Raw genomic sequence first — 13,042 nt, 5'->3', positions numbered from 1 at the left:
CTGCACACACACACATATGCAGCAGCCCATGCAGAAGCCTCACTCCTACAAATTTACCACATCAAAATCCCCTTACTTTTAAATTCCAAGAAAAGCATGTCCGCATAGTATCAATTGCTCTAGTAAATAAAACTGCATTCTAACCAATTACTACCAAATCTGTCTGCAGCGCTAAATAATTCATGGGTCAGAAGGGGAAGGGGAGAAGAGGCAAAACCAACTTGGACGAAAATAGAAACTATATACGCAGTTTTGTGAATGCAGGAGGCTTGCCCGGTTGCATTAAGGTTCTTGGGCACCAGTTATAAACACTCTTTAAACCTCAATCAGGTTAACACAACGATCTCAAAGAAGTAAATAAAGTCGTTTAAAAATCAGCCCGACTTGATTTCTGCCTCATTAGTTTATACCTGACAGTACAGCTTGCAAAACCTCTCTGAGCAGCATCCCCAAGAAAAGCATTGCTGGCTCTGCACTAGCTACCGACAGCTTTTAAGTCCCTTTACCCCTCAAAGCTGAGCAAGGACAGTTGGATCCCTGAAATAAGGACAGCCCAGTAAGTACTGTGCAAATATATCAGATTTATTACTCTTTTATGGAAATAATAACAGACATTCAGGTAGAAACATATTAAATTAATGCAGTCAACAGTTTAAATGCAAAAATAAATATAAAGTCCAGCAGCTCAATGCATCTAAAACAGCTCATTTCTTCTAACGAATAGAAAAGAATTTTTTTTTTTTTTTTTTTTTTTGTCTTTTAAATGGTGAGTTTCATACAATCAAATAGAAACGAAGGTACAAGCGCTTTCTTAGAAAACATCCCGACCCGGCTGCCCGTCCGGGCGCTCCTGTGCCGGCGGCGGCGCGGCTCCCTGCAGCCCAGTCCGTGCCGCCGCTGCCGGGCCGGGTCCCGCCGAGCCGGGCCGGGTCCCGCCGCCCTCAGAGGGCCGAGTCCGAGTCGCTGGAGTCGAGGCTGTTGCGGAGGCGGCAGCTGCCCAGGCGGTCCCGCTGGAGGCAGAGGTTCTGGGTACTCCGTCGCAGGCACTCCAGCGACTGCAGAAAGGACTTCTTGGCCTTCTCTTCCTCCATGGGGGACACCCCCTCCTCCTCCACCTCCTGGATCTCGTCGAAAGTCACCGGCTGCGTCTTGAAGCGCGACTGCCGCGGCCGCCGCAGCTTGCCCTTGGGGGTCTTGGCGGGGCGGGCGGGCGGCGGGAACTCCTCGGCCACGCAGACGAAGTGCGGCATCACCGCCTGGTAGCTGGAGCAGATGCCCATCAGCTCGGCCGGCTTCGCGGCCATCCTGCCGCCCGCGGGAGAGCCCGCCGCGGGGGCCGGGGCCGGCGGAGCGGGGCGCGCTGCCTCGGCCGTGCCGGGTGCCGAGGCTCCGGCGGGCAGCGGCGGCCGGGCAGGGACGGGCCCCGCGGGGCGCTGCGGTACCGCGCGGAGCAGTGCGGAGCGCTGCTGTCCGGAGCGAAGCGGAGCGCGGCGCGGAGCGGAGCGCTGCGGTACCGTGAGGAGCGGAGCGGCGCAGAGAGGCGCAGTACGGTGAGGACCGGAGCGCGGTGCGGTGCTACCCCGCTGCCTCAGCACAGCTGCTGCCGCTGCCGCCGGCACCCCGGCCCCGTTATATAGGCCGGCGGAGCCCCGCGGGAGCATGCTCAGACGGCAGCGCGCTCGGGCCGCAGCGGAGCCCACTCGCGGCCGGCCGGGCGCTCCCCCCGCATGACGTGTCCCCCACCGCCGCCCCCGCCCGCCGCGTCCCCTCGGAGCGGGGGGTCGGGCAGAGCCCGGGGCGGGGGAGCCAGCGCGCTCCATCCCGTCGCCCCTGCCCGCCTTCTCTCCCCTCAACCTCCAGGGCATCCCTCTCCTGTCCCGCGGCGCCCAGTGGAGCTTCAGGCTGGTCCCGGACTGCCACAGCGGTACTTCAGGTTTCCGCGTCTCGCCGCGCTGCTGTTTTTATCAATACCATGATTTCTATGGCTATGAAAGAGTACCGACAGACCCGTCACATCAGCTTTCAGCTGATCGCTACCTGTCAGAGTAACAAACCCATGGTTAAAGGAAGCTCCAAGGCAAGCCCAATTCTGAATACCCTAATGTTACAATGATCCAAATCTAAACTGCAGAGATCACACGGAATGGACCCAGGCAAGAACCGTCAGCAACAGAGGGTTAAGAAGGACTCTGGGATCTTGTTCCCAAGTCTGCCACCTCTAACGAAGCTTAAGCACCTCCTTCAGTGTGACTCCATTTTTTTCCTTTTCGATGGGATCCTAAAATTTTCCATTCCCCTGTGGGCTCTGTGTTGCTTCTTTGATATGATGCAGAATCAGATCCTCAGACAGAAAATGGCATACAAGCATTACGGAGCTGAAACAAAAGCTTGCAAATTAGTGATGGCTGGAACCATGCTTTAAAGCTGTGTGTGCCAAGCATTCTCAGTGATGGAAAAACCCAACAGCATAAGAAAAACTCATGATAGGAACAGGAAAGGAGCTAGAGGGAAGAGGAGCAGAAAAGCATGAGGGAGGAAGAGCCTGAAATGGTTAGTCTGTCCCCTCTTCAGGGCTAATGTTAGATGATTCCCATGAAGACACTCTCCAGTATAGCTTCACCCACTCGAGGATATTTTTGAAGCTTGGTTAGGAATTGGGAAGGAAGCAGAGGCTTAGCAACAGTATCAGGAATTCTGCGGTGTGATGCTAAGGGGACAAGGACAACGCCCTCAGGCCCCGAGCTTTGCCGAGCAGTCGGTCACTCAGTACCCCCATGCTCGGGGTGTACATGCAGCACAGCACCGCAGTGTGAAGGCACCAAGGGCATAGCCAGCACAGGCTGCCAATTAGCCCACAGTGGGATCTACACTTACCCCAGCAGCCCTGGCTCTGTGCCCAAGCTGGGGCACCTGTAGCCAGTGCGAGTTTATTTTGTTTTGCTGTAAAACATGTTCTTTGTGCAGAGGAAGACAAATGCTCTGAAAAAAACCCCAGGAGCTTACATACACAATATACATCCTGTGCCACAGTCCAGCACACAGAAATGGCCTTGTTTTTGTGAGTTCCCCATCAGAAAGTCTCAACCTTGTCTTTGGGTAAGTCTTAGGACTGGTCCCTCCTCCTTTCAAATTGCCTTAGCAGTGGCAATGTTTCAGGACCTGCACTGGAAACAAACCATTTTAATTACAGTCCAGTCTCAAAGGGGATAAAATAGAACAAGAACACAGTTTTAAGAGGGAGGGGACCAGAGGCATTTGTTGGTGTGTTTCCAGAAGGGTGGCTGTTTTGCTATTGCCAGTGTAAAAGAAACATTAAGAGCCTTGGCTTTATGAAACACCTGGCTGCAATCTCTTGGCTTCTTGGCTCCCCAAGGCAGCTTTAGGGCCAGGGTCAGTCTGAAGCCTTTTTGTTGGGAGATACTATTAGCTTAATAAGGGAACAATTTTATGTTTTGTCAAATTGAATCATTCCAGCAGAAGGCTGTGTTTTTTACTGTTGATTTTAGTGGCTAAATTTAGCCCATACATCCCTGCTTCAGTACAACAACTTTCTCTCCGAAAGCTCCATTTACAACCACTTAAATTCCTGACAGTTTGATTCTGCAGCACAACAAAGGCCAAACTCTGTTTCCTCAGTACAGCCTTCTAAGAAGACAAGCCTGACAACCAGCTTGGAGAATTTCTGGGGCTGAGCTTGTCTCTCATGCAGAAACAAGATGACATAGGAGCCTTGTTCTGGCAGTGCAGAGAAACATTGCACATTTATTCGAAGCAAGGTAAATCTAATCTGCTCTAGCCCAAAAGTACCCAAGGTTCTGTCAAAAAAAGGTTGGTTGACTTGATATCTGAACTTCAACACACGTCTCAGTCCAAACTGCCTGTCTGGTTTCTTACAGAAAGTTCAGTATGAAGGCAAAATCAGGTAGAGCAAATATTTAATACCCTTATAAATATGATTATAAAATGCTTTGGGAAATTTCAATGCTGAGTTGGAGCAAGCTCACCATGGTAATAACTGAGAGGCCTTGAAGATATTATTTGATAACATTTGGAAAATATATCCTGTGACATAATCTCCAGAGTTAGATCTCCAGGGCACTAACATAAAAACTGTATTTACTCAAGTGGTTTAAATCACGGCCTTAATTTCACTTGCTCCCAGTATTATTCCATGAAAAGAAATGAAATCTTGTGATTTCAATGACTAACATTTCTGCAAGTTTCGGTCCATTTCACTGCACTTCATGTCAACCCATTCAATTTAATTGTTTTAATTTAATTTCAGAATTCTCTTTTTTTTTTTTTGATCACATTTCATTTTATCATAATTCCTCTCCTGTGTGTTCAGCTTGTTCCCTGATATGGAGAATTCAATGGGTATAATTTAGAAAAGTTTTGGAACTTTTCAGTGAAACTCCATTTAAATATTTCCACTTAATTTCAGAATTTTCCAGTATTTTTTCATTTGCATTTCATCATAATTCACCTCCTTTGTGTTCAGTTCATTTCGTTCCCTGATTTCAAGATTCCATTCCTTTCATGAAGCCACATTGTATGCCAGCACACTGCACGGGGGCTGTATGGAACCTTCACCAAAACTAGGAACATTTCGTATGCATATTTGGGGCCTTGGGTAGTTAAAACACCAGTTTTACAGGAGGAGAAACAATTATCACTGCTGAAACAGCACCATGAAAATTAGCTTGTCATCTTGTTATTCACTTAAAAATGTGATTATTGGAAACACACACACAGCCTATTAATTATTACCCTTTTGCTGGCTATCAGATCTCATGCCATAGAAGAGAAAGGAAAAATTAAGAAGAGGATGGAGAGAGATACTCGCCTCTTCCTGTAGGAAAAGAAATTTTCAAAGGGCCAGGGCTTCTACAGAAACCACCTGTAGCTGGGCAGTCACAGTGAACACCACAATTCATGTCCCGAAACAGAGCAGTAACCCTGCTGTCTGTCAGAGCTGATGGGGTCCTTTGAGAGCCAGCAGGATAAGGATGCCTTAATCCACACCCAGCATGTAGGTTTTAAATATCCTCCCAAAACATTCTCAAGAGTAAAAGCTGCCTCTTGCTGTCCTGGCAGGTGGCATTTCCAGCCACCACACAGCGCCTTGCTATGCACGTCCCCCTCAGCATCCTGGTCTGGGGACTCATTTCTATCAGGAAAGAGGAAGGAGTTGCTGTTCTCTCTCCACTAGAATTCATACCTTGGAACAATCATTTTTAAAACAGCAATAAAAACATTCAGCCAAGTGCAACCTAACAGATACTGCTTACAAACCGGAGATGACACACCAATAAACAGGCAGCAAATACCAACTACCCCCAAAAGCAGAAGTCTTCGTGTCTCTTTCTCTGCATGCACATCTGATTTAAGTTCAAAAGTGTACCTTTCTGATGGTGGAACTCAAGTTACCCAACAAGACCTGGCTGAAACCCACTCTTAGGCTTCTACCTGGAGAAAGACAAACTGTTGTTTCTTTCTAGACATCATTACAAAAGTGCAGCACACAGAATGCAGCTTACCTGAGCAGCCAGGCCTCTCTCCGGTACATGTGAATGCATTTACACCAGGGAATTAACCAGTTAACAACTCGCAAGAGCTATGCACTCAGGTTTGTCATATCCCTTTCTTTATGTATTTGGCTGGATATCCTTTACCTTTCTTTCAAGTGCTTTGACTTCAGTAGCCTTTTAACATTTTCTCCCTTTGAAATAATTAAACTAAAGCCAAGCCAGCCCAGTAGCTGACTGCCTGAGGGTAACCCTACAGTAAGAATCACACACCCTCACACTCACAGTCAGGCAGCCAGCAGGGCAACATGCAGCCAGCATTTTAAATGCTTGATGCGTCCCTCAAAGCATTTTTCTAAAGACGGATCCCTCACGTTTTCTAGGCCATGCCAAGGGGCATCCTGCCTGGCATCATTTGGGGGCAGCTGTGGGGAGCCCTGTAGCCAACAGCACAGGTGAGGAATAAGCACGCCTCCCCTTTGCAGCAGGCAGGTATTGGCAGGGCCTTAGCTGCAGGATTGGAAATCTCCAGAGGCAAGAGAAGATTTGGCTTGTTCTGCAGCACACTCTCTTCCAGCCTCCCACAGGCTGGCGTCTCCTTCACACCCCGAGCACTATGATATTTGTTCCCCACAGCATGAGACGAAGGGGAAGCCTCAGGTAACAAAGCATGAGAAAATTCCCTGACAGCACTTCCCATGTATTGGAGGGCAGCTACATTCAGCAAGGCACCTGTGAGTGGTTGTTGCGGTGGTTGAGTACACCATGGGATTGGCCAGGGAACCTCAGGACCCCAAAACAGGGGAGGTTTGCTGGTGGGCAGGCTCAGAGGTCTAAGAGCACTCCCTTTACCCCTTTTAAGTCCATGTTCTAGATAGTTCTCCTTTTCTTGATACCCCACTGACTCTTGGTTCCCTTGTTCCACCCCTCACCTTCCCCAGTGGTCACTCTTCTGTCACCCCAAATCCTCTCCACCCCTTGGCCTTCCGATGATTGGTCTCTGATGTTCTGCCTGCCCCCAGTGCCACTCCCGATAAAACCTTGGACCCCTCCGTGCTCTTGGTTCTTTGTCCCTGGGTCCCTTCGGGTGGAGACCCCAATAAACCCCTCGGAACTCCACACAAAGGGCCCCTCCCGCCTCTCTGTCCCCGGCGGCGCTGCAGGAGCTGTCCGGCTCTGTGTGTGTGTGAGAGTGGCTGCGAGTACCCACCAGCTCCGGTGTGCCAGGGTGTGTCCGAGCGCGTTTGCGTGGCACCCCGGAGCTGCTCCGACGGGGACGCGATCGGCACGGATGCGGCACTCTTTCCACCCCCCCACTCGCATCGCGTCAAGTGGTAGCAAGAGGCTCAGGTCTCTGCTGGGATCTTTGCAGGCAGCTCATGAAACCTTATTTCTAGAATAGAATTGCTTAAATTGTAAAGTGACAGCTGAAGTGAAATTCAGTGTTTCAGTTGCACCTCACAATTCAACAGCATTTGGCTGTCATCACACCACTAGCAATAAATGTAGTAATAAAACTCTTTGTTTTGAAAGAGAGCTGCAAAGTGTTTCCTGACAAAAAACTGTTATATTACATTTCCCTTGTTTGGCCTCATAGGCATCAGAAGGGATGGCAGCTTTCCCCAGCAGCTTTATTGATGCATCAGGACACGGTGATATGAGGATACAAGAAGAAAGTGTGCTTCCAATTACTGAAGACCAGTGATTGCAGAAAAATCAGCTCCTTAAAGAATGAAACTATACCTTAAACTAATTAAGATATTGACTGCTTTGAATGTTCCTCCTGGTACAAGTTGCTGCCACATGAAGTAAAACCTCTAACCTCCCATGGCTTTAACTGTTAAGGTATTAGCATGTCCAGCTGTTACTGTGACCCTATCAAGTTACCAGCACAGAAATTAGGATTTCCAGTTCAGGACATTCTGTCTCAGGTCCAAAATCTGGAAGAAATATTTTGCCCCACAAAATTATTAAAAATGTCTAGGAAGAAAAAAGGCTTTCTGTGTGCAGGGAAGAACTTTGCTGATGAATCCTGGGAATTTCCAACCCTCCACATGCTCCACACTAAGCTGGTGGCTGGGATGGTGCTGATGGCCATGCATTCTGTGCTGCCTCCTGGGACACAAGTCAGCTGGAGAGCAGAAATGCTACTGGCAAGGTGGAGGGGAGAGGGAGAGGGAGAGGGAGAGGATTCTCCTGCTCCTTGCCAGGAAGACCCAGTGTAACCCAGAGCTGTCAGAGCACAGAGCACTTGTCTTGGTTTCTCTTCTGTACCCAACTGCTGACCTTTGCAAGAGCTGAAGAAATTGAATTATTTCTGAGACTTCCCATCCTCTCTCAGATTTGGACAAAACTGACCACACATCTCAAATATAACAAGGAAGGCCTGAGCAGAAGAGAACATGGCCACAAAGGCCCTGGCTGCTTTGGAATTCAGGCAAAAGGAAAATCTTCCCTATATGAGTCAAAACTAAAAATTTTAAGTTGGTGCCACAAATCAGATCTTAACACTTCTGATGGATTTTATCTTCCATTTTCTTCTGCAGCTAAAAACACTGTACAGCATCCACTTATTTCAGCAGAATAAATTTCATTTTTTCTTTATAAGTCTATTTGCAAGCAATCAAGAAAGAAATCAACTGTGGTCTAGAGATTAAAAGAGAAGTTTCTTGACAATTGAACTATCAGGCTTCAAAGTAACCTAATCCTTGAGATTTTTTATTCAATCTCTTAACATTTCTGGGGACTTGAGACAAAAATTGTAACCACAGTAGTAAATTGCTGAGTGATGGTTCAGCAAGTGAAGTCCTGTCTTGCAAAGATGAGCCACAGTGGTGCTAATGAGGACAGGCAGAATAAACCCATTCCTGTCAGATGAAAGCCCACAGCACCCAAAGCTGAGGAATGACCTGTTTTAATAGCAGGACACAGCTTTCCTAAGGTAAAATAGAGCCACTTTAGTCTCTGTGAGGGAAGCAAAGCCAGGAGATAACTGGTGAGGTCACCAGGAAAAAATGATCAGTGCAAAATACAGGGATGTAACAGAGAAGCCACCAATGCTCAGGACATTTTTTTTTGCTTGCTACAGCAGCAAGATGCTGTGTCCACCCTGCCCTGCCTCACTCAATCACTCTCCTTGCCCTGAGGCTTGGGGAGGATTTCTTCAGGCTGGTTTGTCAGCTTATTCCAGGGTAACAATCTCTTCTCTGGCATGAACTGTCATGGCTTCATTAGTGCTGGGAAAGTGCAGGTATTGGCAAATTTTGCATTATGCAGAGCTTGTGAGACACTGTCTCACTAATGTGACCACCACTTCCCCTCCCTTTCCCTCCCACTGCTTCCCAACAGAAAACACCACCAGGCAATTTTTAATCCCTCTTCCACCACTTGTCCTTGCTTATCCCAAAAAACTGGGGAGCCTGCACCTTGTGGCCCCTCCTCTCCAAGCTCCCCCAAGTAGCTCAAGCTAAAGGCATGCCATGTCACTTGGACAGACTCAGAAAGCAGGACATGGGGAGTGGAAACTGGGAACCATGTAGATTCTGCAGCCTGACAAACCAGCCAGGGAGTGTGGGTTGTATATCTAGGCCAGTACACCCTCTGGCAAGTCACGTCTCTGCTCACTCCTGCTTTATCTTTTGCTCTCTGCATCAGCTCTTCAGGCAAGAAGCCTTCCCACAGCCCTCCTAAAGATGATGAGGACCCAATGATAACTCCATGATAAGTCACAGCTATAAATCCCATCCCATCCCATCCAACACTGAGGCTCTTTCTAGTCTGTGTGTTCTTCCGGGTGGCCTTTTTTCTGCTCTTTTCTGCTCTGGGGATCATGTTGTGGCAGCTTACTTCCCAAGGTCAGCCACCGCAGGCTGCATGGCAGCCTGCCTTGGCACAAGGCTGTTACTGGAAACACATCCCCAGGGGCAGAGGACTGGCACTGGCATTTCAGAGATCAGCTGTAATGTCAACCCACTCTTCAGCATGGATCTATGCAATGCCTCCACAATGGGAGCAGAGCAACAGAACAAGTAACACCCTCTGGGACCAGCAAAGCAGCTGCACACACAAGTTTAGATGGAAACAACTTTCAGCTGAGCACCATTCTGGATCCAGTGAGCACTGTCTGTCAGGATGATCCCCAGAGATGTGAAGACTAAGTCTTGCTCAGCCAGCAACATCTCCTGTGTGAACAAAGTTTTGGTTTCTGCTGGGAAACCTGAATCAAACAAACAGTGGGGCAGTGGAACAGACCTCCTTACTCCTTATTCTGATTGAAATTCTTCAATACAGTTGCCACTTCCTTTACTTACTACAAGGCCTCCCAGCTCCCCCAAGAGGTGCTTTACTAGCGTGAGCCACCAAAGACCTGCTAGCTTCAAGGGAGCTGGCAGTAACTCCACAAAGCCATACTGAATGCTACACAGAAGGAAGAGGAGGCAAATCAAATAGGGCAACAAGGGAGAAAGCACACATCTGTCACCTTGATGACTCTTTGGGAAAGGCCAGTGCTCTCATGGCCAACCCTCACCAGTCACTCCCAAGTGTGTCGAGATGATACCTGCAAGACCTCAGCAGAACTTAGGTGGAGGCAGGACAGGCCAGGATGCTCCAATTTAAACAAATTATCCAGGTTGCTATGGAAACTTCAAGAATGGAAAAGAAGCACTTTGAAAACAAACCACACTGAGACAGGTTTCCTATCCACTCTGAAAAGGTTTATGACCAGAAAAGGCAAAGTGGGTGTTAAACGATTTTGAGCTAAGGCAACAGTAGCAGCACTCGAGGAGGAGGCATTATGGATTGTCCTGGGGTGATTTTACGATGACACTTTATTCCCTAATAATCTGCTTTATGCCCAGAAATGGCTGCTGTATCTTTGAGATGAAGGAGGCAGAGCCAGAGCCCGGGAACCCTGGGCACGGCTGTTCAAACTCTCTCTCTCTCCGGTGTGGTGTGGTCAGTGGCTACACAGATTGTTACTTCATTGGCTTTTCACCAACTTAGCCAAGAAGCTTCTGGGGGTTCTTTTGGTTTTTTTTCTTTCCCCTGGCCTGGAGGCTTTTCACCAGCAAATCCTTTCGGCAGATTTTTGGTTTTTTTCTCTCTGAGACAGGGAGCCTAGTGAGCAGCCCTGGCTGGTCTGAACCCCAGGAAAGACCGAGCCAGTGAAACAAGAGACAGCAAAATCCACTCGTTTTGCCTGCTGCGGGGAGGAAAATCAACGCCAGAGGATCAACAGATTTCCCATCTGCTCTGCTCCAGGCTCCTGTGCGAACTCCTCCTCCTGGAGACAAAGGGACCAGTTGCCATTTTGTTTTCCGGGCCACACAGTCAGCCTGTGCATTTTTCTTCCCCAGGCATTTTCGAGGGGTTTTTTGTTCTGCTGTGGGTGGGTGGGTGTGGGGGTGTGTGTGGGTGGAGGGTAAGTTTCTGGGAGTTCATATCTAGAATTCATTCAATCCTTTCCTGTGCCTTGAAGGCACACCACCCCACCCTCTTTATTTTGTTAATAAACAGTTCTCTTTTTTCACTTTCATCTGCTGGTATCAATTTCTCTCATTGGCAGAAGAAAAGGGAGTTATTGAAGCCCTTTCTCTTTAGAGGAAACACTCATTCCAAGGCATTTTCTCCTGAAATTTGTCTCAAAACCGAGACATGGATTCACAGCACCCATCATACACATCTTTTATCCCAAACCACAGGAAAACAGTCCTCTGTATTTTGGTCAACACTACAGTATGAAAATTCTGACCTCTTAACCCCTTCCTGGCACCCTGTCTTCTTCTACATTACTGTTGTAGCTATAAATTGCTATTTGTAGCTATAAATTACTATGTGTAGCTATACTAACCCTATCAGTCATGGCAAGTAGAAAACACACAGGTAGAATTCATCTGATACAGATAGAGTAAAACTATCTGTGGCTTTAAAGCTCATCAAAACAGAATATCCTAAAGAGCTCTTTTTCACAAAAAAAAAAAAAAACAACAAAAAAACCCCCAAAACCCAACAAAACACAAAAAAGAAACAAACAAAACCAACAAACAAACAAAAATCAAAGAACAAAACCAAAAACAGCCCAAAACCTCAGACTAGTGACAGAACTTTGCCATTGATTTTAAATGATGTATGCTCAGATGAACCCACTGCAGCCCAAAAGTGCAGTATTCAAACAGATATGCTCCACCTCATCAAGAGTTTGTGCTTGAATATTCAAGTATTCTGTGATGAAATGATTACAAGTAGCATGGGGACAGAGAGATGCCTGACACCAGTGTTGTTAATTAATATTGTTATTGCCTATCTAGCTGTTAAATAAATGAATTGTTACATATGGACCCAGTTGTGGGTTCTTTTCAGAACAGCTCCATCCTGCATGCTCCCTGAGGAAGGCAGGCTACTGTCCATCCTTACCAAAGACAGCTTCCATTTATCTGCTCCTTATCATCAAATCTGAGGGCCATTACAGCCCGGAAAAGGTGACGGCTGTTTTGGAAAAGGGAATCTCACCTGGGGTTATTAGTAGATTCTATCTGTTTGGAAGCCACAGATGAACAGTTTTGAAGAACGCAATTGTTGGGCATTTTTTGGAAGAGACACATATACTCTGCTGAAATCTTCAAGGTCCCTTCCAACCCAAACCATTCTGTATTTCAAAGAACAGGGAAAAAGTAAACCCACAGTTTGTATCTTCCACATAAAAAAATAATGACAGAGGTGTTCTGTAAGCAAAGCAGCTCCTAGCAGCTACTGCAGCACCTCAGATGGACAGAATCTGGTGCCAGCCACAAAAACAAAACCCCCAGGCCAGCCCCCTGCCCTCGAATCCTCTGTGTACATATAAACAGTATATTTTACTTTACCTTAGTGTATTCTGAGTCTAAATCATTTTTCAAAAAGTTTTTGGCTGAGAACATTGTACTGTCACAAGAGTCCTGAGAAGGAAGAAAACAAGCTTTATAACTGGAAAGTAATTCTTTTGGATGACATTTTTAGAAATACTATTTTCAAATCCATGCAACTGGGAGAAAGGTTCCTCCACCTATCTTTAAGTTAAAGAATGGAACCTAACTGCATATTTACCATTCTAAACATGCTGCCCTTTGCATCTGACTGCAACAGCAGAAACAGCTGAACATCAGCACAAGAAATTTGTAAGTTGCTGTGGTCTCTAGTGAAAAATCTTTAGGTGTCATGGGAACACCACCAGGCTCAAGAGTTCTCAAATCTCAGTTTTGCACACACCCACTTTGAGAACTCAGTACGAGTGCCTGTAGCATTCAGGAACAAATTTCTACCAACAGGAAAAATGTCCCTGCAGAAAGGTCTCCTGAGGAGCTCTGAGCTGGAATCTCCTCTGCTCAAAGCCATTTCCTGCTGTCTTGGCAGGCAGGAGGTTGCAATTTGCTGCCATCTGCCTAGCTGACTTTTTGGGGGAGGAGGTGGGGGAAGGAAGGAAGGACCCCCAAGTTCCCAGCTGACAAAGAAACTTGACCTCTAGGCCAACTGTTCCC

General features: G+C 47.3%; 1 protein-coding gene across 1 annotated transcript; it reads right to left on the bottom strand.

Moving 5' to 3' along the window:
- Positions 1–561: 561 nt before the first annotated feature.
- CUNH11orf96 (chromosome unknown C11orf96 homolog) lies at positions 562–1,655 on the bottom strand. Its single transcript, XM_042038668.1, has one exon. It carries the CDS (start codon positions 1,302–1,304, stop codon positions 942–944), a length of 363 nt encoding a protein of 120 aa, XP_041894602.1. The 5' UTR covers positions 1,305–1,655; the 3' UTR covers positions 562–941.
- Positions 1,656–13,042: the final 11,387 nt, after the last annotated feature.

The sequence above is a fragment of the Corvus kubaryi genome, unplaced genomic scaffold (genome assembly GCF_017639235.1).
Source record: "Corvus kubaryi isolate FWS band 111438036 unplaced genomic scaffold, C.kubaryi_AGA036_p1.0 37392, whole genome shotgun sequence".
Taxonomy (NCBI): Eukaryota; Metazoa; Chordata; class Aves; order Passeriformes; family Corvidae; genus Corvus; species Corvus kubaryi.
The sequence above is the reverse complement of the archived record's forward strand: the minus strand, read 5'-3'. Positions and strand labels throughout refer to the sequence as shown.